We start from the raw sequence: 25791 nt of genomic DNA, 5'->3' as shown, positions 1-25791 counted from the left end.
GTGACAAAATGTCCAGTACTGCAATGCACCGCGCCCAAGTCTAGATTCAGGAAGATTTTGCAGATCGGGGACAACATGCAGAAGTAGGTTCAGAGCTCCGAACTATAACACTGCGCTTATGCGCTATGCCTAGTGGTGAAGCGAGCAAATGCGTGGCCTACGTGTTCAGGGACTGTAGCTGCTGCTGCTAGATGCGTCGCGGTCCTTATCGTGGTCTTCGCCTTGCAGTCGGTCAGTAAGCCAGTCGTAAGCGTCTAGCAGCTGTCAAGTCCAAGGTGAAACACATTAGCCCGTCAAAGAGGTCAAAACCACGTGTTCTAGATGACTGTCGAGGATGTCCAGTCTCGGAGATATAAGTGTGGATTAAGGACATGGGAGTCTTGGTAAGATGTGGTGACGGGGATGCACCTTGATGTTCGGCACTCGCAAATGAGGCGCAAAGTAGCGATACTACCGTTCCCTGGTGATGGTATGACGTCGTTGTGTTTTCACACACTCGAGTGAAGTTCAGCAAGACGTGATGCAAACAAGAGACAGATATGGAACGAACAACGTGTGAATTCTAGCGTGTCCCTGCTACCAGAACGTGTGAAGGCGATCGTCTTCCGGGCCGCGTGCGGAGCTTTGACTAAGGATCCAAGGTCCCTCGTCATCCATAGGCAACTTTCCCCACATCTACAACCCTCTTTTCACGTCCATCACCTGCCACTGCATCCCACTTACCTACACGGAGAGTGAAGTTGTTGCATTCTATTCTTACTCGTCGCTCTTCCTGTACATTCACAGCGGGCGCCTGCTTCTGTCTGACTACTTCAACTACACCGCCTACCGCGTCGCCGTAGACAGTCTCAACCAAACTTAACAGAGCATCCACACCAACTAATCGCAACCATGAGCACCGGAGCGAAGAAGCGTATCATGAAGGCAAGCCAAATTGCCCTGGCGCAGAACCAAGTGTACTAATAACAAGATGATAGGAGTACGGCGAGTGCATGGCTGACACACCGCCCGGTATGAAGATCAACTTCGACGAGCAGAACATGACCAAGTGGGAAGTGTTGATGGATGGCCCAGCCCAGTCGGCCTACGCGGTATGTTGGATTGTCTGATCCATGCGCCTTCCGTGTGCTCTCGGTAGCGCCTGCTAACAGCTATGCAGGGCGGGCATTTCAAGCTCGAGATTACTTTCCCGACCGAATACCCTTTCAAGCCACCCGTCGTCAGCTTCCGAACTAAGATCTACCACCCAAACGTCAGCAACGACGACAAGGGGTCCATGTGCTTGGGTCTGCTGCGTGCCGATGAGTGGAAGCCGCCAAACAAGGTCGTGTCGGTGCTCCGCCTAATCCAGACGCTGCTCATCGAGCCCAACCCGGACGACGCGATTGAGCCGTCCATCGCCAACGAGTACCGGGAGAACCGCAAGGAGTTTGAGAAGAACGCAAAGGACTGGGTCAAGCGCTACGCCAAGTGAGGGGTCTCACGGGTCCTTTACCAGCCAGGCGGACGTGGGCATCAGTTGGGGCAGCACAGAGCTTGACGGATACATATTCATTTTGCATCTTTGGCGTTCGGCGAAATTTGCATGCGGACGGAACCCGTCTTGACCGGTGTGGGCGAAGAAGCATACAATGTTTTGCAGATCGCGATGCACGCACGACTTAGCCAGGCATCGGGCGATTGATGCAGGGTAGACTTACTCAGGTTCACCAAATAAGATGAGTTCAAACCGCAACATGTCGTCATGTTCAAATCTCCCATGCCAGTGCTCTCAGAAGCGAGCCGCAGCATATTACCAGGGGGGGACCTGAAAATTTCCTTCTCGAAGCCCGAGAAAGGCTTCCACCGCCTAGTGCACTTCCTATCTGAGATTGTTATGTCCTAGGCAGGTCGACCATCCAAGTTTGTTCGCTTCGGGTGAGAGCTTGGAGGCTGTGAGTGCAGGGCCAAGGGCGCGGTGCTAGCGAGTCAGGCGCAACAAAGCGTGTGGCACGCGCCTCAGAAGTCCCTCGCAAGTGTTCCAGCAAAGCAAATAGTGCATCATGTAATCCGAGAGAGCCGCCCTGGGAGCTGTGAGTCCTGCTCGCCATGCATCGAGCGAGCGGACAGACAAGGTAATCTTGTACAAGGTGTATTGCTTGGTAATTGCTGTGATCTCCGTGTTTCAATAGTCTGCCCGCGGCTGATTGGCCGGGAGCGCGTCAATGTCGCGAGGCTGCCGGCCGTCGGTACCTGTTGCAGCGCTTATGCAACTCTCCTAATTTGTGCCGTTGCATGTCAAAGTAACGAACTCCTCTAACAAGCCCACAGAGGTCCACCAAGCTCCTACCGGCCCGCGACCTCCCAGCTTACAGGAATCGGGGATGAGGGAAGCGCCGCGTCTTGGCAGAGAGTCAGTGACGGACGGATCCAGGCGCTGCACCTGAAGGAGACTTTCCTGCTACACTTTGGCCGCACTCATCTCCTCACCACCGTCTGATTGCACCCGCGCCAGTGCGGCATACCACGTTCCTTATCCTTCGAACCCGACCTCATTCTTTCACTTTACCCGTTCACTGCCCCGACTGCTTTTTGCTTGCCAACGCCGCCGCCGCCGCCATCGCCGCCACGCCCCAGAGCAGGCTCTCCACAGGCTCGACACCAATCCACGCCGTTTCACGACAACCACTCACGCTCGTTTCGTAGCCTGCAACTCGCACCCGAGAATGTTACCGCGAATCACCAAATCCAAGCTGTCCTATTCTCCGGTCGAATGAGCGCCTGTTCCGCTGACCTACACCACCACATTCTGCACCCGTTGACCACACAATGGGCGACGCTCTTCTACGTGTCGCTACAGGCGTCTCGCCCGTAGCTGATGCTGACAGGAGCCCAGAGCCACACGCTCCCTACACGTCACCCACTACCGAATACACTCCCCCAACGTCTCCGCAACCGCAGATGCCGTACGCGGCGAAGAGGGGATTCGGATTACATCGGTCCAAGCAGCCAGCTCAGCTCCAGATGGACACAGCAGACGCGCCGCCATACGAGCACCCCGTCTACAGCCCATCGCCTGCAGACAGCCCGTCCCTTCCGCTTGCGGCACTGCCTTCCCCCAAATTCGCCCAACGCCAGCGAGCTCCTTCCCTCCTCCGCCATGCTGCCGTACCCTCCTCTCTTAATGACATCCAAGCTGGAATGGTACAAGGCCCAATGTCCCCAATAATGGCCCATACAATGGCTCGCCCAGATAGCGGCCCTCGTTCGCCTGATCTTCGCGCCATTTTCAACCCTCTGGCCAGCAATCCTGTCAACTCGACTGGGCCGTCGTGGGACTCTTCCAACGAGGATTTGCCTGGGTCACCTGCCTCACCTTTCAGACCCCGCGGGATGACTGGCTCTTCGCAGCAGTCCTTCCAACCAACTCCTCCCTTAAGATCAGTGACATCTGTTCCCGACTACGCCCAATATGGAGGCACCGGGCGCGCTAATTTATCTGGCACCTACAAACCCAACAGAGGCGCCCCCAATTGGGCCCACAACGACTATTATCCTACTCCACCTCGACCGTTTCGCGGCGAAGAGCCACGGGCCAGTTTTAGGTCTGGGTGGACCAATGCGTCTTCGAGTATACTAGAAACCAGCGGTACAGAAAGAAGCAGTATTGCCACCGCACGGAGCTCTATCGCCAGTGATCGGCAAAATAGCCTCTACTCGAGGGACCCATCGAGAGACCGTCTTCGGGAACGCGACGGCTCACCAGAAACAATCCAGACTTCCGAAATTGCCGAGGAAGATGAATACGTAGACCCTGTTGGCGACGTGCTGGATTCCTACTATTATGACGAGGAGGATGAAGAGCGCAGTCCTATAATTGAGCAGGGCGAACGAGACTTGCAAAGCCCTTCGCCAGTAGGTCTTGACTCAGAGCCTCCTGAGCTATCGCAGACACCATCTCGCGATTTCGACTCATTAGATTCCTTCCAGTCCAACGAGAGCTTGAATGGTAAGCTAGGAACCAATGTCGACTCGAAGGAGCTGTTGACGATTCGACCACCCTCTGGGTCGGACCTGGATGAGGCATACAACGCGGATCCCGCCGAGCGAAAGGCGTTACGTATCGAGTTATTGCCCTCAGTACAAATCAGCCCGTTTCAGGCCGCATATACACCACGAACAATTCAAGCTGTAGTGCAGCAGTCCAAGAAGAGACAGTCAGGCGTACCAAAAAGGACAAGTGAAGAAGCACCCAGGCGTGTATCTGTTACATTGCAAGCTCTGGCGCTCAGGACCACAGAAACCAAGGGACACCACGCGAGGAAATCGAATGGCAGCCGTTCACAACTCGATCACATTCGCCGCGATATATCCGGACTTCCACAACTGCCGCCTAGCCGATCCCGACTTTCACGCCAGGATTGGGCTAACATTGAGGCCTACTCCAAGCGACATAGCAAGAGACCAAGCGTTCCACGTACCTTTTCTAATGAATCTCTGGCCAGTTCCCATATGCCTCAATCTCCGCCTATGCAGAGATCTCAGCCGCTCCCCGAGCTGGATGAAGACGAGGCAATTCCCCGCCGCGCCTCGACGAGTGTGTTCGACCGGAAGAGCGCGTTGTTCGATCTTGGGATGATGTCTCAACTTACAACTACCAAGAGCAAGCCTGAGACTCCGAGAACCCCCACGTTAGCACCTCCCAACCAGCACGTCACGACTGTGATAATGCCTGGTCTGCGAAAGACGGCTGCGCCTGTGGAGAGAGACCGCTATGGATTCAAGAAGGCTTCTGACAAGATCAACGTTCAGGAGTATAACGCGTGGGCTTCCAGATACGAAGAGCATATCTCCCGCAGGAGAGGCAAATGGATCTCCCTGATGGCTAAGCAAGGTCTGCCGACAAATGAGCCAACCAGGTTCCCTGATATGTGCGAAAAGGTCAAACGATACGCTCGTAAAGGATATCCCCCTGAGTGGAGAGGTGCAATGTGGTGGTTCTATTCTGGTGGTCAGCACATGATTACACAGAAGGAAAATGTCGGTCTGTACAAGTCTCTAGTAGCTCGCGTCAACCAAGACGAGCTCAACAAGGACGACAAAGATGCAATTGAACGCGACCTCGACAGGACGTTCCCCGACAACATTCATTTCCGTCCGGAACCAGCAACTGATCTACTCGACGGCGAGTCTGACGACGAGCCAGCATTGATTCAAGACCTGCGCGAGGTGCTCTCTTGCTTTGCTTTGAACAATCCCAACATTGGCTACTGCCAGTCTCTCAACTTTATTGCTGGTCTTCTTCTGTTGTTTCTCAAGCAGGACAAGGAGAAGGTTTTCATCCTTCTCACTATTATCACGCAAAACCATCTCCCGGGTGCCCATGCTCGCAGCCTGGCAAACACGGAAGTCAACGTACTTATGATGTTGATCAAGGATTATCTGCCAAAGGTGTGGGCGTCGATCAACGACACCGATCTCATCAACAGCGGCGCTGGCTCAAACGCTCATCCCAACTCGAAGTTCCAACGACAACCCACAGTCGCCCTCTCTTGTACTTCTTGGTTCATGAGCATCTTCGTCGGTGTCCTGCCAATCGAGACCGTACTTCGCGTCTGGGACGCATTTCTCTACGAAGGACCACGTGCCCTATACCGCTACGCTCTTGCCATCTTCAAGCTCGGTGAACCCGAAATCAGGAAATACCGTCCTGGTGATGGCGAGATCTTCATGGCCGTGCAGACACTACCTAGGCGCTGCCTCGACCCGAATATCTTGCACGATCTGGCGTTCGTGAAGAAGGGATTTGGAAATCTGTCGCAGAACGTCATTGACCAAAAACGAATGTTCTGGCGCGATCAGAACATCATAGCGCATCAAACTTCTGTCAAGAACACGAACGGTCGAAGACTGCTCGGCGTACCACAGGAGGACGAAGAAGACGGAGACAGGGATAGCCTCCGGAAGGCCATGGGCATGAACGGCCTACGCCGTCGCGCATCCCGAAAGTTCCGCAAGATGGGCATAAAGTGAAGCGAGACTTCTATTGCCCATTCCAAAAATAACCAACTAGACGTTTAGCACGAGTCCAATGCCGTCGACCGTGCTTTTCATACTTACATATACGTTTGCAGCGTTTTCCATCATCTGGCGTTGACTAAAAATGGCGGGGTTATTGGGGTATTTTGAAATGCTTGTTTCTTCTTGTATAATAATCATGATATACCCTTTGTGTGGGCGAGTTGAGACGGAGAGATTGCAGAAAGTAGAAGGATTGAGACAGGCTACTGTCGTAGCATAGCATGGCTTCGGATGGACGTTTTGTTGGGTAATGATTACGATGTTATGACCCTCATCAGTCAATCAATATACCCAGTTCGTTCGTTGTATCATTACTCATCTTCGCATCTGCTGTTTGTCAACTTGTCGTGTTTGGAGAAAGACCATGTAGTAACTCGTTGGATTTGATGCTGTTCTATTCCAAACCCGGTTCCGATCCTTGTTCCAGATAACTCCAGTATATCCCATCCGTAAATGCTCGATCGAATGCCTAAATGTCATCATGCTTTTCCCTCGCTATCCAATGTCCTCTTTCGACATAAACACTTATTGCTTGCTCTCCTGCTCCCTCGACAAACGGTCGTGCTCGTCAATGTCGCTACCCGATTGTTAGTATCCAAATGTGAAAGGCTGAAGAGAAAGAGAGGGAGAAGGAAGCAGAACATACGTAGCCTCCCAAGGGTAGTTGATCCAAACATCTCCAACTGTCCTGGCAGCACAATACCTGCCCTTGAGAATCTCCTGAGGCAGTTGACCCTTCTTCGCCTTATCCTTGTTGTGCAAGACGAAGATTGAGAAGTTTGTCTTCTCGCCCTCGCGGCCGAGCTTCTTGACTGCGGTCTCGACATCCTTCTCCAGCTCGCGGACGGCGTATTCGAGGGTGGTGCGTGTGTCATCTACCTCGTCGACGATAAGGACGTTTTTGCCGATCAGGTTGGCCATCTCGAGAGAGGAGAGGTCCAGCCATTGGGTTCGTGTTACTTTTGTGCCGGGGGTTTCGACCTCAGAGTCGGGACCCGAGCCGAGTTGTTCGTAAAGGGAGAGACCGATGGCCTGGATGGGGATGTTGGGGCTGTTGGGCTTCTTGAGGAAGGAACTGAAGAGGTTGTTAGCTGAGGGGTTCTTGGTTTCGGAGGCCTTGAAATGGAACTTGGAGGTTACGTACCGAAGGATGCGCGCAGGGACGTAACCACCACCGCCAATGGCGATCATAAGGTTAGGCTGGAACTCATTGAGGATTTGGTCTGCTGCCTCTTGGCAGAGCTTGTGGACCTGGAGGGAGGGAGGATGTCAGCTGCATTCTGCGTATTTTGTTTACTGAATATTGTGTAAGGGCTCCAGGTTCGTCATAGTCGCATACGTGGGGACGTAGGTAGAGTCTCTGGAGGTGTTTGCTGCAACAGCCGCGTCAAGGCGATACCAGTTCTCGTGTCGTATACCCGCGGACTGGTTGCGGTACACAAGCATACCACATGCGCGTGTGTGTGCGCGGGGTGTCTGATCGCATGTGTAACATTTCATCCTGCACGTACCTGGTTGTATGTGACGTAGACCTTCTCGACCATTTTCGCGACAGTATTCTTAACTACGGCCTTGAAGCGTAAAAAGTGGTATATGAGTTGAATGGCGGAGTAGAATTGTTTTTGCAAAAAAAAAGTCTGTCACGCCGCGGCAGAGTCGAAATGGTTACCTACTTGAGTAGGCAAGGCTAGAGCGGCGTACGCCGAAAATCCAAGGTGGGGTGTCTTGTGCCCCGCAACCTTCCTGTGAGCCAATCAGATGAGGCGTGGTTCGATGATTCACATGCACGCAATGGGTTGTGAAACCGTTAGTAGCAGCAGGTCTGCAATCATGCATGACTGACTACAAATAGTGTATATATCAATATACATTTATATCTAACACCTCAAGTTCCCACATATCAAAGAGTGTTCCGCTCTTCTTCGGCCATTGGCCTTCGTCATCATCGCCGAAACAGAGTATATAGAAATGTAACACCGTATTCCTGACAATGTACTTTTCGTTCATCACGATAGGCGAATTTAACTTCTCCCAAACGAGGGTCCTCCTGAAGTCCTTCGTGTCCCAGACGACGGGCACGTAGCGTTTGGCATCACTAGTACCCATTTGAGCAACCATGTCTCGCTGCTCGGCCTCATGATCCCAAAGATCACCATAGCAGGTGTCTCTCCACCATGCCAGTGAATCCCACCATGAGCCTTGCTTACCCTGGTATTTTGGACCTTGCCAAACACTTAGGTCATTTTCCTCCTCATTGAACCGTAGCAAGAGCGACATCTCCCCCTGAGCAATGTCATAATGGTGCATGTATATCGCGAAGATAGACTCTTTGTAGTCTACTGGAACAAAGCCGTTTATGGCTGGACGTTCAAATCCTAGGGCGCCATCAAAATCAGGTAGGCGTGCACGATGGGTGCTAATACACTCTCCGCGGTACGTGTAGCGACGAAATTCGAAATCTCGTGGGCCCTGACAAGGTGTAGGACTACGTGAAGCTCCGGTAAATATGACGATCGTCTGGGTTTTGGGCTGAACAAGAGGAGCTAGAATGTATGAATCGTGTCTCCTGAGCACGAGTTAGATTTACAAACCAAAATGGCCGAGACTATTGCATAGATGTCGTTTGGTAAGACAGGCACGGTTCAGGTTTAGGATATGCAGAAAGTCACCTACCGCGGGTTGAGGAATATGTTCCCCGACTCGTGCCTGATCTCAAACGTCCTGCCACGCTGCGAATCGTACTCCCAGATATACACCGATGTGTGGTGGTCGACATAGGCAACACATGCGACAGTGCGTCCACGACAGCTAACGTTCTTGAGGTAGTTCCTGTTTGGTACTCTGAACTTCTTGCAGCTTTGTTTGCCTCGCAATTCATGCACGTAACAAACGTTTGCATATGTGGTCAGTACCACGATTTCACTAGATGCGAAGACATTCATGATTTGCTCACGTGCTTCTCCGCCCAACATGCGGAGATGCCATGTATCAAGGTCCAGCACGCAAGCGGAGCGTGATGGGGTCACATCGCGGTGGAATACGTGATGCCAGATGAGACTACTGCCTACCAGCTTGAAATCGTAGATCGGGTTGCTAGGAAGGAGTGACTCGTCGGAATCGTATTTGGGAATGATTTTGTAGATACAACTCGGCTTGCCAGTGCGAAAAGCATGTATATCGCGAGCTTTCTTTTTACACAGGGCGTATTCAGCATCTTGAAGATTGACAGTACCTTGATACCACTGGTTGAGGCTTGCTTTGAGGACATGTAGACTCCGGAGGGTATCGCGCCATCGTTTGGAGACACTTTGGAGGCGATATGGAGTAGCAGGATCCAAGAGGCAAAATATCTGAGCCACTAGCTCAACTGGCAGACTGCCGATGACGTCGAATTGAAAGGTGCGGCTGCTGGTTGCGGCATGGAGTGCTCTCCACTCATAGGTTGATAGTTCTGCTGTTAGGTCCTGGAGCGCCCGGCCTCTCTCGTGTGTCTGAAGGCGTCGAAATGCGTTGATGAAGTCAGTGGCCATATTGGATTTGCTGTCGATCAGTGAGCGACGGACAAGCAGAGCTATCGATAGCGATGCGTGAGCCGAGTCGTGCAATCATATGCTTTGCGTGGTACGGGCGAGCAGTAGCTCTGGGGTAGCGCCTAACGTTTTCCAAGTGGGCTGGGGAAAGTCGGTCGAGTGCTGACTCGATATGGGTTTGGTGGTTGACGTCTCTGTGAACGTCTGTGCGGGTAGGCCGGCTAGCCAATCCTGCGGACCCTGGACCCTGGGCCCGATAGCAAAAGCAAAGCCGAGGGAGTTTGACAGTGGGCATGGGAGTTTGCCAGAGAGGCAAGTCTGGCGATGGTGCCGTATGCCAATCTGTGCGACTTGACCGCATCCGCATCACGGGAACGCGGTGTAAGGATAGGCATATCAGCCGCATTATACGCTGACCCCCGCAGCAGAAACAGTTCGCGTTATAGTGATATTAGCGGTGGGTTATTATGGTCGAGCGATGTTTCAGTGTCTCGACCTGCAGCTGGCCGACAACAGGGGTGGTGGACGCATGCAAGCGTCGCCATGGCCGCCAGTGTTTGCCGTGAGGGTGAGATGCATGCCAACTGCCCTACAGCAGTAGCAAATCCGACTGCGGACAGACAGTCACCCGGCGCTGGCGTGTCGGTCGGGCACGAGTAGCATAGATAGATATAGATAGATGGATGACACTTGGCTCCCGTAGCACGCTCCAACCTCATCGATCCCCCGTAATTCCCCTTCGGCAGCGCTACCGTTCCGCCCTCGACTGCTGCCGTGCCAGTTTTGCGACACAGCCCTTCGCACATCGCTGTCGTCTCCTCGTCCCCGCCAAGCCCTCCATCGCCCTCGACGGCGCTGCGCTCAAACACAGCATATGGAATTGTGCCCTGGAGAAGCGTGTCAAACGGCGTAGAAGAACGCTTGGACCCCCTGTGCGAGCTCCTATTCCACAGCTACGGCCGCTCCCGATCCGACAAAGGACCACTCGCACCGTCTGCCACCCCGACCTTTCTGGAACCAAATTTGTACGGTTCGCGCAGGCGCTAGAAGAAATCCCAAAGACTAGGAACCTTCCAAGAAGCGCGCGCCCGCCGATTCAAAGCTCCTGCGGCGACGTCGGCCACACATATCGCATGCTCCTCCGCACCTTCTCCGCCCTACCACGTTCGCTGCCCACCGCAAATCGGGACCCTGCATCCATAGAGCTTTCACATTTTTCGACACACTCCTCAGGAGAACCTCTGCATCCAGCGTCCGCGGGCCATCTCACCACGGCGTCTGCTCTCCACACTTGACCCCAACGCCATGGCTTCTGTCGCAGAGGCCCGCCGGAGTCCCTTCTCCGCCGATCCACACAATCCCAACCTCCACAAGTCGATACCCATCCTGCCCTCGTCTGGCTCGACGCTTGCGCCGCCTAGAGACCCCATGGACATCACGCCCACCTCGTCCACCATGGGCCCACCCTCTGATCGCAACGGCACAAGCTCCTTCCAATCCCAGTCGCAAAGAGAAGGAAATGGAGACTCGGGCAACACATCGCCCAACGGCAACCAGGCGCCTGCCGTGGGCGCTGCCGCTGCCGCACAGCAGCCCAAGGTCGTCCAGACGGCCTTTATACACAAGCTATACAAGTGGGTGTGCCGCAACAGTACGCAAGCGATGCGACACTAACGCGACACAGCATGCTCGAGGACCAGAGCATCCAGCACCTCATCTCTTGGGCGAGCACCAACGAGAGCTTCGTCATGTCACCCTCGAGCGAGTTCTCGAAAGTGCTGTCGTACGTGCATCTAGAGTCCAGCCGTCTCAACCTCCCCAGCTAACCCATCCCAGGTCGTACTTTAAACACACCAACATCTCCTCTTTTGTCCGCCAATTAAACATGTATGGCTTTCACAAAGGTGCGTGTCCAGGTATTCTGTGCTGTCCTGTCTATTACATGCTGACAGCTTACTGCAGTGAGCGACGTATTTCACACGGGATCTCCAGACACACCACTATGGGAGTTCAAGCATGGCAATGGTAACTTCAAACGCGGAGATCTAGTCGGTCTACGAGAGATTAAGCGACGTGCTTCGAGACACGCCCTCATCCATCGCGACTCCTTCTCCGCACCCAAACTGCCTACTGGACCACCAGCTGCTCAGCCAGTCGAGCCGATGCCGGACCCTACAGAGTCACGCCTCCAGAATCTTGAGCATAGTCTCTATGACATGCACGCGCGCATGCAGCGGTCAGAAGACACATGTGCCTACCTCAATCAACGGAGCTCGGTCCTAGCCGAGGGCATGATGAAGTGCCACCAGGTAAGTCGATTGTCTCGACCTGATCTACAGCAGCTAATATACAACTCAGTGGAACCAAGACCTCGCAACTCTGATCATGCAGATGGTGCCGGACACGGAAAATCCAATTCACAGGGATGGTACGTGTCTATCCTTGAACCCTATCTGCGCGACACACCTACTGACCCGGCTAGTGGCTATGATGCAACGTGAAATTGCTCGACAAACAGACATGCTCCGAGCACTAGAGCCACCAGAAGAGCCACCCCTATCGGCACGCCAACCTTACTTTATGCAAGTAGACTCCAGCAACGGCCCACCTCTTTCACCTCGGCAAATGCCACAAGACAATCTAATAGACTCACGAAGAGGATCCTTGGCGAGTATCTCACGGCAAGCTCCATACAAGGCTCCGGTCCCGGCGCATCTTGCAATCTCTCCCCGACGGTACGGATCAATAGGCACGGGTAATTACTCTCCATCTTCAGCCAGAACCCCAGTTTCACATCAGCCACCCCCACCTCCACCTCCTCCTCCACCAGTCCAGCAACCAGGAGCTGCAACCCTTGGAAGCAACTTGCCAAGCAGCTCATCCCCACCATATAATCTATACAGGCGGCACACCTCGGCAGATATCCGCACCCATGGCTGGCAACCGCAACCACCTAGTGGGCCAGTTCACTCGCCCTATGCTTCTGGTCACAACTCGACACAGTGGCCCTCCTCTCCTCACCGCCCACCTATCGGAGGAGGTGACCAGCAGCTCCGTGATGCATTAGAATCATACCAACTACCCCGCGGTCCACGGCAAGCGTCGTCAAGACATGGTACCCCTCCATTGTCAAGTGACAATATGCCATCGACATTAAGCGCAGACAGTGGGTGGACGTTACCAGGAGCTAGGTACCCTTTTAAAGGTATCGACACGCCTGGACCACCTACTCGACGATCCAGCATGGCATCCAACGTGCACTCGCTACTTAATCCTGCCGAAACTGCGGAGCGCACGGATGAAGATGAACCGGACGACGCGCGCAAGCGGAAACGCATGCAGTGATGATCACATACCCCTGCCAAATGACGTTCTTCTGCAGCTATATCGACATTGCCCTCTGTTGTAGTTTTACCCTTGATCCGGCGTTCGCTGAGTCTTTCTCTGGACATGTCCCTAGTATTCAGCTTGATTTTTCTCTCTATTATTGCATCCTGCAAGCCTACAAATATCCACTTTCCTATTCAATCTTTAATTCATATCGAAGAAAAGCCACTGCATAAGGGCATGTATACGCATTGGGAGGTAATGACTTTGACCATCACTCGTTGATATTGGATGCTAGGTCATGAACGTTGATACTTCCTCATGTTGGCAGGCCTTTGGACCTCGGTCGCTTTGGTAGTTGGAGTTTTAGGGTCGGAGAAAGCTTCTTCTAAATTCAATCCGAACATCGGTCATTCGTGTTTACACCATGGTCTTATTTGCCGTGTCTCACAGATACAATATACTCTGACTAACACTTGCATGGTTCCCTCTTGTAAATTCGTCTCCGCTATTGTACATGTAGAGGTTCATTCTCAAGACGCAGATGAACGCAATATCGAATGACTAAACAACTTATTCCAGCTAACACGATCAGGGCTGTCAGACACGAGAAGACATCCGTGCCAAGCGAGCCATACAGAGTAGTTCAAAGCCAGGGAGGCGGTAAGAGCGCTCCCCAAACGCGACGCGTTCTTATCTTAGCGCCATCTCGCAATCCGACCCGCGTGCGACGTCATCAGGATGCTTCACCTTGAGCGTCATGTCTTGTTTCCTTTCGATTATGATTGACACTCCTCGAACAATCACTATATCATTTTTACCGCTGACATGCCTACCATACTGTAAGTGTTCCTCTATGAGCTGCATGTGAGACGCATACTGAGGTTGTACACCCGAGATTAGCGTTGTAGGAGCTACTCGCGGCCTGGGTGCGAGCATCGTAGATACATATGCAGCAGACGCAAACAACCACGTTCTGGCTACAGCGAGGACGTCAGAACCCCCAGAGAATAGTGAGTGACTCCTTGTTCTGTTACAATGTTGTGACAAATCAACTGACTTTCCAAAGCAAGCAATATCACTTACATTCCAAACATCGACCTCGAATCCCCACATGCTGGCAGCGACCTCGTCCACTCTCTTGAATCACACAAGATACCCCACCTGGATATCATTATAATAACAGCAGGCTATTTTGCAACTGAGTCGCTTAAGGAGCCCTCCTTTTCTGCTCAACAGCGCATGTATAAAATATGCGCCATCGGTCCTACCACACTCGTAACCGCACTTGCCAACTACAACAGCACACTTCTCGATGACCGGTCCAAGATAGTCTTTGTATCTTCCGAGAGCGGCAGTATTACACTCAGACATGAGTCGGAGGGTGGCGGCAACTATGGCCACCATGCCAGCAAAGCAGCGCTCAACATGTGTGCGAAACTATTAAGCCTGGATCTGAAAGACCGTGGCATTGCGATAGTCACCGTACATCCAGGTTTCATGAGGACGGACATGACTCGTAACGTGGGCTTTGATAAGTTCTGGGATGAAGGAGGCGCAGTCACACCGGATGTCGCTGCGCAGTCGCTTGTGGGATGGATTGAACAGTTCGATATTAGTCATACCGGACAGTACTGGGCTCCAAGAGGACCTGCGTAGGTTTAAGTTAGCTCAGATTGAACCCTGTGCTAATCATGATTCCAGGGACATTGGCACTGCCGAGCCCGTGTTGGGACCTAAGGACAAGCTGTCGACTCCTCTTCAGCTGCCATGGTGAGCAATCTGGGCGAGGTGTGATACTTCACCGCTAGAGTTGACGATTAAAGAACTCATGGTAATGTAAGTGTAGTTTTTGGTAGGGTATCGAAGCGCAATGCCTAGATTACAACCTAATAGTAATCTCAAGGACTAGTCTAATGCCTCGCAATAAATGCTCAATCTTCCTTGGAAATCAAAACGCGGTATGCTGTGCGAAAAGAACCAAATCATATAACCCAATCTTACTTTGTCTCTGCTACCATATTAGGCTCGGTCGGCTCGGTCGGCTCGGTCGCTTGCATGCTCGTACTATCTTTGCTGGATGTTTCTGGTACCCATTTTTCCGCATCTCCCAGACGGTCCGTAGTAAGCCCTGCAGAGCCAGGGTTGCGTAGGCCTGCCTCCAATTGTCTTTGGTAGCTAATCTGTCGTAACCTTTGCGCTTCTTTCGGCGTAAGGTGCAAGTAAAGCTCTACACCAAAGGCATGTAGCGCAAGCGACACCCACAACGCCATACCGAAGACGACATTCAGGGCCGCGCCAGTGTTTGCTGCATCCCCGACCGCAAAAGTTGCTGCCACGCTTGACACTGCCTCGGGGTCTGTACCGTTGACGAAGGATGCACAGGTAGGGTACGAAGTTGCGAGGTCCACGTCACCGGAAATGGTTGCTGCAATCTTCGCGCAGCTCCAAACAATATAGTAGTCTTGCGATGCGATGATTTTGGCAGCGATGATCACAATAAATCGACTTGTGATGATCGTGCCAGCGTAAAACCAGCCTCTCAACATCCACGCACGATGTTGCTCGATCTGGAGTCGCTTGACGTTGATATAGCTGATGATGAAGCAGCCTAGCGAACCGAAACCCAGAACGCCGACAAAGCTCTGTACATCCAGACCACCACCGAATGCATGTCGTGCAATCATCAGCGCGCCAGCGAGGCCCACGAGGTATAGGAGGAGCGCCGCATAACCACCAATGCGGTGTACGATAATCCAGCGCCGGCGAATGAAAGGGGTGAATTGCACCACTGCCAGCAGACTAGCGGGCAGTACACCAGCGAGATGCAGTAGGATACCAATCTTGTAACGGTTAAAGTTGAGATAGTAGTAGCATTCTCCTGGTGCTGCGCCGTTGCCGCCTGGGCTGGCACCATCTGCGGGACAGAAGTTTTTCGAGAAATCGAGATAGGACATACGAGCCAGGGCGACTATAGATTGTATTAGAGACATGTGAAGAGTCTTAAATGACAGGGAACATACAGCCTACGAATGCGCCGCCAAAGATGATATACAGCCAGAAATTGTAGGCTTTTGTGAAACCAAGTGGGTTCATAACGTGTCTGGCAAAAGCGCTGGTTGATGGTGGTGGTGATGCGACCATGGTGATATGAGATGCGTGAGATTCAAAGGTGACTGTTTTTTGGTTTGAGTTTGAGAGACTGGTCTGTTATTGTGTAGATGACGATGTTTGCTGAAGTATGAGCCATCTTCAAGAGAGATGGTCGCATGTTATAACTTCAATGCTGGAACACATCCTCATACCGCATCGAGGTGATTCTGCGCCAGTACGCACAAGATTTTACGATACCTAGTGCGCGCAATGAACCCGCAAAGAGTTGTCTATGCGACAGAAGCGCCACCCTGGCCGATCAACGAGGCTGTGAATCGATGATAGTCATGGTCAAATCAGCGCAAGGTTAGCTAGATCTGGTCCACAGAATGTGGGCAGCATGCAGCTGCACTTCAAAGCTTCGCCTCGATTGTTCGGCGTTGTAAGCTATCCTAAATCTGGTAGCGAAAGCTGTCGCAGAATCAGCCGAAAGGGGCAAGGCGCGGATAGGATCCATTGGCTCAATGAGCTGACAACACAGGACGCCTTATTGAAGCCACTTTCCAAGCTTTCCAAAGATTCACGGCATCGTCATAGATAGATGCGCGCCAATCATTATCCCTGTACTTCGCCCGATTCCTAACCCTACTGCACTACGCTTCGTGCTTCACCGTTACGCTAGCAGGCAGACAACGTGTGTCCATAAAGGGACTATTCTGCGCTGAACGACAGCTAGCGTACGAGATCCTTCGTGGATGCGCTTGTTCTAAACTCCCGAGATGGTGGGCGTTCCAGGACGTTCGAAAGGCTGTGTGACATGCCGGAAGAGAAAGAAGGGTGTAAGTGGGAGCGTCTTTGGAGAGTACCTGAGGATGAGAGGCTGATGGATGTAGTGCGATTTGGCCCAGCCCGAGTGTGGTCAATGCAAGGAACGCGGCATCACATGCGGAGGCTACGATTCGGATCGCATATTCATCTACCAAACTGGAGGCGGGTCTCCCCGTTCTATACCAAAAGTAGGACGGCATGCGACCGCCTCAAAATCTCCCGAGCAGCCACATCGGCACACCATGCAGATTGTACATGTAAAGCCTGCGTCTGATCCAGGGACACAGAAATTCCGTCCTGTTTCAGTACCAATCATGTTGCCAGATGGGCTTGCCAGATCTGCTTACAGTGAAAAGACGATTGCGACTTTCCTAAGTATGTACAATCCAGAGGGAATAATTCGCACCACCAACACGGACGCAAAAGAGTTTGTGAGCTTGTTGCCCATGCTCAGTACGCGCGATGAAGCACTACAGATGGCCGCTTTGGCAGTCGGTATAACACAGCTTGGGATAACTTCGAACAACGAAAGTCTTACACGACAGGGAAGAACATTGTACGGTAAAGCACTGAAGGAAACGGCTGTAGCTCTACAGAACCCTTTCCGAGCGAATAGCGAGTCACTCCTTGTTGTACCGCGAGTCATGGCCCTATTCGACATGTTGTTTGGCGCGGAACCAAACACGACCAGCCAGGCGAAGAGCTGGCTCAACCATTGTGAGGGCGAGCTAGCTATGATAGTTAGTCGTGGGCCAGAACTATTCGCGGAGAACGACGAAGCACATATGTTGTTCACTAATGCAAGGTATCGACTATTGGGGCCTGCTACCCGCGCCAGAAAACCAACGATACTGAATGAGGAAGGATGGAAGACAATACCCTGGAAGGGACGAATCAAGTCATCCGACGATGTTCTCATCGACATGCTCTGCGGCATACCCGAGCTCTTGGAAGCTGTGGACAAGTTGCAGTTCCAATGCATGAGTGAACAAGAGAGAGAAGGGCTACAAGTGTATACGTTAGCAAGATGCTGGACACTGCACTTCGAGCTGGAAGCTTGGGTCAACGACAAAGCGAACGCCATATACACACCTAAGATTGTCAACAACTCAACCTCTATTACCTTCCCCAACATTGATGTTGCCAGCGTCACAGTCCGATATTGGTTGACGGCTCTTTTCCTCTACTCTTGCCTCGACATCGCAAGCGGTATCGATCCTTCGACCGACAACCTACTTTCGCATCCCGATCGCCCGCACCCCCGGCCTTTTGCAAGAATGATTATGAAGTCAGTCGGCTACTTTCTTCAAGAGCAATTCGGCATAACAGGTGTCATGGCTATATGGCCGCCTCTTGGCCATGCACTGTTCTACCTGAACAGGAACAGGAAACCTGACGAGGAATACATTATGAGCATAATGCGCATTTGGCATCAACCAAAGCTGCCGAGCACAATGAGGGTGTTTTTGAAGAGTTTCAGGGAGACTGTCGATATGAATACTCTGCTAGCGAGGCCTGTGAGCGAGCTTTAGCTTTCAGATTGTCTGTTTCGAGCTCGGATGAGATACGCGCGTGCAAGCCACAGCATACTGGGGAGTCACGAGGATTATGAGGAATCCTAGCATGGGCATCAAAAGACATTACATTAACTACACCCCAAGAATGCGTTTCTTATCCGAAAGAACAACGCAATAACGCCATCGCTATGCAATACCGACTTCTCGATGTCTCATCGGCCCGCTACTCAATCAAGCTCAATTAGTCCAGGCCCAAACACCGTCCTTTCTGCAACCTCGCCGGCACCATCGAACGTATCCGCACCCATCGTCACAGCCGCGATAGTCAACCCTTCCATGTCAAACTCATCAAACGGAAACGCAGCTTCAAACATGACTCTGTCGTCCATCATCTGCACATTTTCAAATCCTTTGGCAACTGGCACATTCTGCCCATTGATCCAAACAAGCTTGAGGTGATCAATCTCGAACATTCCCGCATCCTGCATCGAAAACGAAAACTTAATACTCTGCGTCTCAGCCTTTATATCCTTAGTTTCGACCGTCAAAGGCTTGAATGTCTTGAGCGGGATGGTGTCGATATTTGGGCAACTGCCCTTTACAACAAAGTCTTGTATCGCTGTAAAAGCAAAGTCGCGCGCTGCGGTCGTCATGAATGGCTGTGCGCTTGGTCGCTTCTTTTGCTCAACCCGGAAGAAGCCTTCTTGAGAGCCCTCATTCCCTATCACGGACGATACAGCGCGTACAAGACCAAAATCCTGCGAGCGAGCAAAAAGCTCGTTGACGTCTTGCAAAGTACCAAGAACGAGATCTGTGAACGTTGCTGCTAGAGCAATGGCGCTTGCATAGTCGGTGACGGGAAAGTTGTATTTGCAGGGTTCGATGGGAACTTGATTGAAGTGCTTCAATGCTTCGTTTGCGTTCAGGACGTGCATCTCTTCTTGTGCGACAATGGCTTTTAGGGATTCAATGATGTAGCCCTGTCTGTCTCCGAGATCGTAGCCTGGGGCTTTGTCCGTTACGTTGGCCATAAGTTCGGTAAAGAAGGCCACTTCAAACAGCTCGTTTAGCGCAATGAGCTTGAGGTTTATGACGCCATCCGGACTGATTGTAGGGGGTGGAGGGCCGTTGGGTAGGGTACCGTGACCGTCTTTTTGGATCTGAAGGATAGCTTCTTGGTTGGGGTTTGGGAAGCCGTTGGCGAGGGGGAAAGGTGCATAATCGCGTTTGTTGACTGGTGCTGCAAACGTGTTACTTGCCAGTAAACTGGAGACTGATATGACTGAAGATATTATGGAGGAGCGCATGATGTGTGATTCTCGGAGGACTGATGAGAGTCAAATGATTGAAGCAGGGGGAAGGAGGTTTATTAGATGGAAGATTGGAAACGCAACAGGAGACAGAAGAATACACTTTCAGGTCCAAGGCATCCGTGTCTTATCATGTATCAATCGTTCTCTTGTTCCGACTTCCGGGTGCTTGCGTCGACGGATGCAGCCCTTCCTTAACCTAACCTACTATTTTCATCTCACGTTAGCGCCGCACTGTTGACTCCATCGAAACAGATGGCCAACCAAAGCAACTCAAGTGCCATGTGTGTTCGGAAATACTCGCGTCCGACGCTGCGTGCGCACCAGCACTTGAGTACCATAGCCGCCAAGGCTCCAACAGGGTGAGGCTGTGCATGTGAGAAAGGAAACAACTTGAGCCGCGACAGGAATAGATCGTGAGATATCTTGTTTGAAGGCTTGTTTTCCAAGCACTTCAGTGAAGAAAAGCTTGTCTTGCGTTTGGCAAAAGCTTAGTTGATACCTTGTTTGAGACGGTTAGCAGATTACCTTCTGAGTCGTGCAAGGGTCTCGATTGTTGTGGCATCTGGGGGAACGAGTGGAACAACAGTTCCCAGACCAAACGTTATAAGTGTGAGATCAGATGTCCAAGGTATTGCGAAGGATGTTTGAGTGGCCAACATGGTGTGTTTGGCATGTTTCGACAGATCTGGAGATGGCTTGGCGTGAAACGTGGAAAGAGGCGTATCGCGACGCGGTGCATCTTTGCGGCAGCTTCGTGTTCACACAAGAGTCTAGCTGTTGTCGTTGATCTATGCGAGTAGCCATGAAATAAGCCGAACTCTGCTCCGTAGAGATGCTGCGATTGTCTTTGCTGAGTCGCAATGTTTGCCCGTCGTCGCTATCTGCAGCATCGCAGCATCGTTGGTATCCCAAGCTTAGGAAGGAGGAGGTTCAGACTGTCGGCTGTAGTTAATCTGGTGCGCTCAGGGGTTTTTATGTTGTTATAGTAGTTTGACAGTTGTAGGTGACGGTTTCGTTGACTTTATCTAGGTACAGGCGGTTGATCGGAAATTTGTTAGCCGAGCTAGACCGCGTCGTATGGAGCGATGACCTGCAGTCAAGAAACACTACTATGCACTCTCGGTGATATATACAAATCGCTAAGGTATCTACAGTCAAAGGAAAATCTATCGTGGATATCATTTACAGCATGGCAAACATTGTCGCGCACAAAGCCAAAGCGGCCATCAGTCCTGCACTGACCCTCAGCCCACTTGCCGCATCCTCTGCACCCTCACCCTTCTGTCCTTCTTCAAACCCATCACCCAAGTATAGAGCACCGAGCTCGGTCAAGCCACCATCATCATCGAACAGTGCTACCCCGTCGCCGGTCCATTCGTTCGCATCATCTGTTCTGAAAGCACCGAACCACGAGTACCGTTCCACGTAATCCAGTTGGTCGAGATAGGGCAGTGTCTGGTTCATCATGCCCACAGTATTCTCCTCGTCTTGTTGCGGAAGTGCCATCTCGGTAATCCAAAGTTTCAGCGGTTGATCTCTTGTCGAATTCGTGTTGTAGAATTCATCCAGGGTGCCTAACCAGCCTGCCAAACCATCAAAAGCACCATACCAATGTACGGCGACAAAATCCGTTGGGCAGCCGTTTTCAGAATCGATCTCATAACAAGACTCGTTGAAGCGTCGTAACCAGTCAAGACCGTTTGGACTACCCGTAGTACTCGGATGGCTGATCAACCAATTCCTGCCGCCGCTATCACCATTCCGGAAAGGCACGACGAAATCGATGTATGCTTTCGCGGCATCTTCAGGACTAATGCTGCTACCACCACTCCCTTCGGTGCCGTCCGGCTCGTTAAAGGACAAAAGGTGCTTGCTACTTTGTGGCAAGCCTCCTATGACGCGTTCGGTTTGACTGTCTTCCGTGGCGTCTATGCCATGAATCATGGGGACAAACTCTAGACTGTCCGCCGGAATAAGATCACTATTTGGGTATGGAGACCAATTGTAGTACCATGATATTGGCGAGTTGTCGGAGGTAAGCAGGCGGTTGTCCGGTACATGCGAGTCGCCTATGAATGCAAAACCGCGTTTTGAGTCTTGCGCCCATGCCGCAGTGATGAAGATGGCGAGGAAAGAGGTGTAGGATGGCCTTTGCCGCCTGTGGCGAGTAGATTGGTGTAGCCGAGCCATCATAGTATAGTGAAGACTGAAGGGGTAATCGCGCACGTGAAAAGAAGGTCGCTCTTTATGCTAAAGAAACAAATCTATAGTAAAAAGACGTTGAATGACGGGTAGATCCTAGTCTATACATGACTACTTATCTTTTCGACACATTTTGTGGCGAGGTACATGACCATGCCTGGGCTTGCTGGGCTTGCGTCATTGATCGTGGGAAAGTTGGCAAGAGTAAATGAAGCAAGGCAACAAAACACAACTGACTCGAAACACATAGTATAGGATTTGCAACAACCTTCATAGCAGGGATTAGTGGTATGCAAGATTAGCTGGCCGTTGGGCCTATGCTTTGCTAGCATCGTAAGCTCGAGAAGCCAAAGTTCCTCCAGCACGCTAGGTTTGATTGAGGCTAGCCTGCTTTGATCCAATCAGCCCTACAAGTGGAAGGAAATTCTGCGAGATCAGGGTCCATGAGTTGCGATGCATGTGGGGATTGCTTTGGACAATGTTAGAAATATTCTTAGCTTTGAAAAGTGGCTCGCGTATTTTGGAGCTGTACTCTAGACGCACCATAATGGGATTGCTGCATGTTACATCATCGTGAACACAACATAGTTTTAACGAATACCTTCAAAATGCATTCTGGGTACGGCTTCCAAAAGGATCAATCTGCTTTAGCAAAAATTGCATGTGAAAGACCAGAATCAGACCGCTTGAAACAAGCACCATTACGATCAGCAAACGCCTTGGTATTACATGGAGTCAAGCATGCGAGCCATCAGTATCGTGAACACAGTTTTGGAAGTCTCGGCTTTGAACATTGGGGAACCAGGACGTGGCCCTATTTATTTTACGGACCAGACACCGCAGAAATCGAAGTGCCATATCATGCATACATGACGAGTGTGGAAAGACCCTGAATATTCATCGCTCATTGACTCCCAAACCGTGCCCATGCCTTGACCGTTTTCTTCGCCGGAACATCATCTCCTCGTACATCCTCTACTCCTCAGAGGCGGTGATGGCCTTGCGGACGGCGCGGCCACGCTGCCTGGAGTTCAATCGGCGCTCGAGGGTCTGGGGGGACTTCTGGACAACTTCGGCGGCCTCGGTGAGGATGAGCTCAATGTGGGAGGGGTTGCTCATGTACGGGTTGATCTAGACATGTTAGAGGAGACCGCGGCTGTAGACGCTAGTGTACGTACACGACCGTGAGCACGGTAAGTGCGCCTTCGCTGCTTGGGGGCCTGGTTGACCTGGATGTGCTTGATGATCAGGTTGGAGGTGTCGAGACCCTTGGTGTCGGCGTTGGCCTCGGCGTTCTTAAGGAGACCGATGAGGATCTCAGCGGACTTGACGGGCCAGCGGGCCTTGGAGACACCGAAAGCCTTGCCTGCTCAAGTCAGCCCATGTTCCTGCAATCGCCAACATCGGCTCTGTTTCCATGCTCAAAGCTCCTCCCCCAGTGCAATTTTCCATCTGTCCACAGTGCGAATCGGGTGCAGGGCTACTCACCCTGAGCAGTGCGTCCAGTGCTGCCGGCGTACCGCCTCATGGGGATAGCCTCCTTGTGCTCCAAGACATTTCCGAGGTAGGTGAGGGCGCGGTCGAGCTTCCAGCCGTTGACAGCCTGGGCAGTCTCGCGGGTGTTCTTGAAGGATACGCGGAGGTAGCTGCCGCGGGCGCGAGCAGACTTTGCGCCGTCAATGGAGGAGGCACCGTAGCGAACCTGCAACAATTAATCCCATGTTCGGAGCGTGCAGCGTTGGCACTGAGTATCGCGACGGCAGACGTACCATTTTGTCGAGATGTGCTGTTGTTGTTAGTAGACTGGCGACGTGAAGGGAAATCGAAAATCCATTGTGGTTTCCGGGTGCATTCGCTAAGGAATAGTGGGCCGCTTGTGGCTGCAACACGTGATTGGCCGCGCAGAATATGGCGCTAATTAGAAAAGTTTCAATGGTGAGCTCGAACTTCACCTCGAAGCTCTTCAGCACCCATACCGCGACATACCGTATCCACAGCCACTTCAACGCGCACAGTCAACGCGCATCTAGTGGAACAGATCACGCAGAGGTACGTTTGCCAGTATTCATGACCCATTACATCAAAGCTAACTCTGCGCAATAGCTTTCGCATCCCATAACCTACTCGAACTATCCCGACAGTTATAAGCAATGGCTTTCACACCTAGGTACGATTTGCGCACGCCTCGAATCTTCATCGCGAAATACATCTTGCGCGAATCACGCCATATTGAGCGACATGCTATCGGATAGATACTGGGTATCTTGACGTTTGCCTGCTCAACATGCGCGTTTTGCCCTACGGAGAAGCTCTTTTTTTCCCTTGAGTCGCACCCTTGCAAGCTGAATCCTGAGTGTATTCGCTATGTTACCATGCAGCGCAAGCTTGACACAACATATAGCGAATGCCTCTGGATCGCTTTCCAGCTGGGGTGCAACTTTGACAACATCACCTTCTCTGGACTTTTTCTCGATCATCCATTTGTAGCGCAGCTCTAACTTTGAACAGAGGCGGTCGTGGCGGCGGCGGGCGTGGTGGGGGTGGTGACCGTGGAGGTCGCGGCGGCTTCACCCCCCGAGGTGGTCGCGGCGGATTCGGCGGAGGTCGCGGCGGCGGTGACCGTGGCGGACGTGGAGGTGGCCGTGGAGGTGGGGGCCGTGGTGCCCCCAGAGGCCGTGGTGCCCCTCGAGGAGGTGGCCGTGGCGGAGCCGGAGCCCGTGGAGGAGCCAAGGTCATTGTTGAGCCGTGAGTATAACCCGCCCAAGTTGCGTATCGCACTTACTGACCACTTCTCCAGCCATCGCCACGCAGGTGTTTTCGTCGCCCGCGGAAAGGAGGATCTCCTTGTCACCAAGAACTTGACCCCCGGAGAGTCTGTTTACGGCGAGAAGCGCATCAGCGTTGGTGCTAGCACCGCGCCCAAGGATGGCGAGACCGAAGCCCCATCCAGCACAGAGTACCGTGTCTGGAACCCCTTCCGCTCCAAGTTGGCCGCTGGTATCTTAGGTGGTGTCGACAACATCTACATGGGCCCTGGCTCCAAGGTCCTGTACCTCGGTGCCGCTTCAGGAACATCAGTCTCTCACGTTGCCGACATTGTCGGACCCGAGGGAACTGTTTTCGCTGTTGAGTTCTCCCACCGCTCCGGTCGTGATCTCATCAACATGGCCACTCACCGCACCAACGTCATCCCCATCGTTGAGGATGGTATGTCACTTCCTACTCTTCTCTTCTTGATAGTCACTAACATGATCCACAGCTCGTCACCCTCTGAAGTACCGCATGCTCGTCGGCATGGTCGACTGCATTTTCGCCGACGTTGCCCAGCCCGATCAAGCCCGTATCGTTGGTCTCAACGCCGGACTCTTCCTCAAGGTTGGAGGTGGTATCGTCATCTCCATCAAGGCCAACTGTATCGACTCTACTGCCGCCCCCGAAGCCGTCTTCGCACAGGAAGTCAACAAGCTGCGAGAGATGGGCATCAAGCCCAAGGAGCAGCTTACCCTTGAGCCCTTCGAGCGTGACCACGCCATGGTTGTTGGTGTTTACCAGCGTTCGCAATAGACGCAATGTGAGCCGCAATAGGCTGACGGCGCTTTTCTGATTTCAACGATGCATGCATGTGGTCATATACCTGTACTTTGACGGAACTTGGTGTTCTCAGGCGTCAGGAGGGACTTGGTTGTCATGTTTTGATAAAAGATTTATGGATGCGATTTGAACGTTCACTCAAAGTGCCGAGTGCACCAACATGGTGATGTGTTCTTCATTCCCATGGCTAATCGTCGCCCTTTCTCATGCCATGTCCCCTCCTCCAATATCGTCTGTTTCCTCTTTAGGATTTCGAAGCTATGGTCTATGGTTTTATTGCCACGTATATAATACAAGGTATTGTATCCTAGGTCAGACTTCCAGAATAAT

The 25791-nt window shown here is 52.2% G+C and overlaps 12 protein-coding genes across 12 annotated transcripts; 6 read left to right on the top strand and 6 right to left on the bottom strand.

Moving 5' to 3' along the window:
- Nucleotides 1-891: 891 nt before the first annotated feature.
- AA0111_g7535 (hypothetical protein) lies at nucleotides 892-1474 on the top strand (the record flags this gene model as incomplete). Its single annotated transcript, XM_028653882.1, has 3 exons — nucleotides 892-924; nucleotides 978-1091; nucleotides 1160-1474. The coding sequence occupies 3 exons, from the start codon at nucleotides 892-894 to the stop codon at nucleotides 1472-1474; spliced, it is 462 nt and encodes a 153-aa protein (XP_028504938.1).
- Nucleotides 1475-2808: 1334 nt separating this feature from the next.
- Nucleotides 2809-6012, top strand: AA0111_g7534 (hypothetical protein; the record flags this gene model as incomplete). The annotated part of the gene is made up of 1 exon (XM_028653881.1): nucleotides 2809-6012. One exon carries the CDS (start codon nucleotides 2809-2811, stop codon nucleotides 6010-6012), a length of 3204 nt encoding a protein of 1067 aa, XP_028504939.1.
- Nucleotides 6013-6585: 573 nt separating this feature from the next.
- AA0111_g7533 (hypothetical protein) lies at nucleotides 6586-7604 on the bottom strand (the record flags this gene model as incomplete). The annotated part of the gene is made up of 4 exons (XM_028653880.1): nucleotides 6586-6637; nucleotides 6707-7135; nucleotides 7205-7311; nucleotides 7572-7604. The coding sequence occupies 4 exons, from the start codon at nucleotides 7602-7604 to the stop codon at nucleotides 6586-6588; spliced, it is 621 nt and encodes a 206-aa protein (XP_028504932.1).
- A 316-nt stretch (nucleotides 7605-7920) lies between these two features.
- AA0111_g7532 (hypothetical protein) lies at nucleotides 7921-9590 on the bottom strand (the record flags this gene model as incomplete). Its single annotated transcript, XM_028653879.1, has 2 exons — nucleotides 7921-8626; nucleotides 8734-9590. The coding sequence occupies 2 exons, from the start codon at nucleotides 9588-9590 to the stop codon at nucleotides 7921-7923; spliced, it is 1563 nt and encodes a 520-aa protein (XP_028504933.1).
- Nucleotides 9591-10895: 1305 nt separating this feature from the next.
- On the top strand, nucleotides 10896-12935 carry AA0111_g7531 (hypothetical protein; the record flags this gene model as incomplete). The annotated part of the gene is made up of 6 exons (XM_028653878.1): nucleotides 10896-11224; nucleotides 11275-11373; nucleotides 11427-11494; nucleotides 11553-11899; nucleotides 11949-12018; nucleotides 12073-12935. The coding sequence occupies 6 exons, from the start codon at nucleotides 10896-10898 to the stop codon at nucleotides 12933-12935; spliced, it is 1776 nt and encodes a 591-aa protein (XP_028504934.1).
- Nucleotides 12936-13745: 810 nt separating this feature from the next.
- Nucleotides 13746-14694, top strand: AA0111_g7530 (hypothetical protein; the record flags this gene model as incomplete). Its single annotated transcript, XM_028653877.1, has 4 exons — nucleotides 13746-13759; nucleotides 13821-13930; nucleotides 13987-14572; nucleotides 14622-14694. The coding sequence occupies 4 exons, from the start codon at nucleotides 13746-13748 to the stop codon at nucleotides 14692-14694; spliced, it is 783 nt and encodes a 260-aa protein (XP_028504935.1).
- Nucleotides 14695-14917: 223 nt separating this feature from the next.
- AA0111_g7529 (hypothetical protein) lies at nucleotides 14918-16061 on the bottom strand (the record flags this gene model as incomplete). Its single annotated transcript, XM_028653875.1, has 2 exons — nucleotides 14918-15888; nucleotides 15941-16061. 2 exons carry the CDS (start codon nucleotides 16059-16061, stop codon nucleotides 14918-14920), a joined length of 1092 nt encoding a protein of 363 aa, XP_028504777.1.
- Nucleotides 16062-17152: 1091 nt separating this feature from the next.
- AA0111_g7528 (hypothetical protein) lies at nucleotides 17153-18370 on the top strand (the record flags this gene model as incomplete). The annotated part of the gene is made up of 1 exon (XM_028653874.1): nucleotides 17153-18370. The coding sequence occupies one exon, from the start codon at nucleotides 17153-17155 to the stop codon at nucleotides 18368-18370; it is 1218 nt and encodes a 405-aa protein (XP_028504776.1).
- Nucleotides 18371-18582: 212 nt separating this feature from the next.
- On the bottom strand, nucleotides 18583-19662 carry AA0111_g7527 (hypothetical protein; the record flags this gene model as incomplete). Its single annotated transcript, XM_028653873.1, has 1 exon — nucleotides 18583-19662. One exon carries the CDS (start codon nucleotides 19660-19662, stop codon nucleotides 18583-18585), a length of 1080 nt encoding a protein of 359 aa, XP_028504771.1.
- Nucleotides 19663-20850: 1188 nt separating this feature from the next.
- AA0111_g7526 (hypothetical protein) lies at nucleotides 20851-21858 on the bottom strand (the record flags this gene model as incomplete). Its single annotated transcript, XM_028653872.1, has 1 exon — nucleotides 20851-21858. The coding sequence occupies one exon, from the start codon at nucleotides 21856-21858 to the stop codon at nucleotides 20851-20853; it is 1008 nt and encodes a 335-aa protein (XP_028504770.1).
- A 987-nt stretch (nucleotides 21859-22845) lies between these two features.
- AA0111_g7525 (hypothetical protein) lies at nucleotides 22846-23642 on the bottom strand (the record flags this gene model as incomplete). Its single annotated transcript, XM_028653871.1, has 4 exons — nucleotides 22846-23001; nucleotides 23049-23236; nucleotides 23359-23572; nucleotides 23640-23642. The coding sequence occupies 4 exons, from the start codon at nucleotides 23640-23642 to the stop codon at nucleotides 22846-22848; spliced, it is 561 nt and encodes a 186-aa protein (XP_028504769.1).
- Nucleotides 23643-24020: 378 nt separating this feature from the next.
- On the top strand, nucleotides 24021-25434 carry AA0111_g7524 (rRNA 2'-O-methyltransferase fibrillarin; the record flags this gene model as incomplete). The annotated part of the gene is made up of 4 exons (XM_028653870.1): nucleotides 24021-24037; nucleotides 24379-24615; nucleotides 24668-25077; nucleotides 25130-25434. 4 exons carry the CDS (start codon nucleotides 24021-24023, stop codon nucleotides 25432-25434), a joined length of 969 nt encoding a protein of 322 aa, XP_028504768.1.
- Nucleotides 25435-25791: the final 357 nt, after the last annotated feature.

Source organism: Alternaria arborescens (genome assembly GCF_004154835.1).
Source record: "Alternaria arborescens strain FERA 675 chromosome Unknown contig_17, whole genome shotgun sequence".
Taxonomy (NCBI): Eukaryota; Fungi; Ascomycota; class Dothideomycetes; order Pleosporales; family Pleosporaceae; genus Alternaria; species Alternaria arborescens.
The sequence above is the reverse complement of the archived record's forward strand: the minus strand, read 5'-3'. Positions and strand labels throughout refer to the sequence as shown.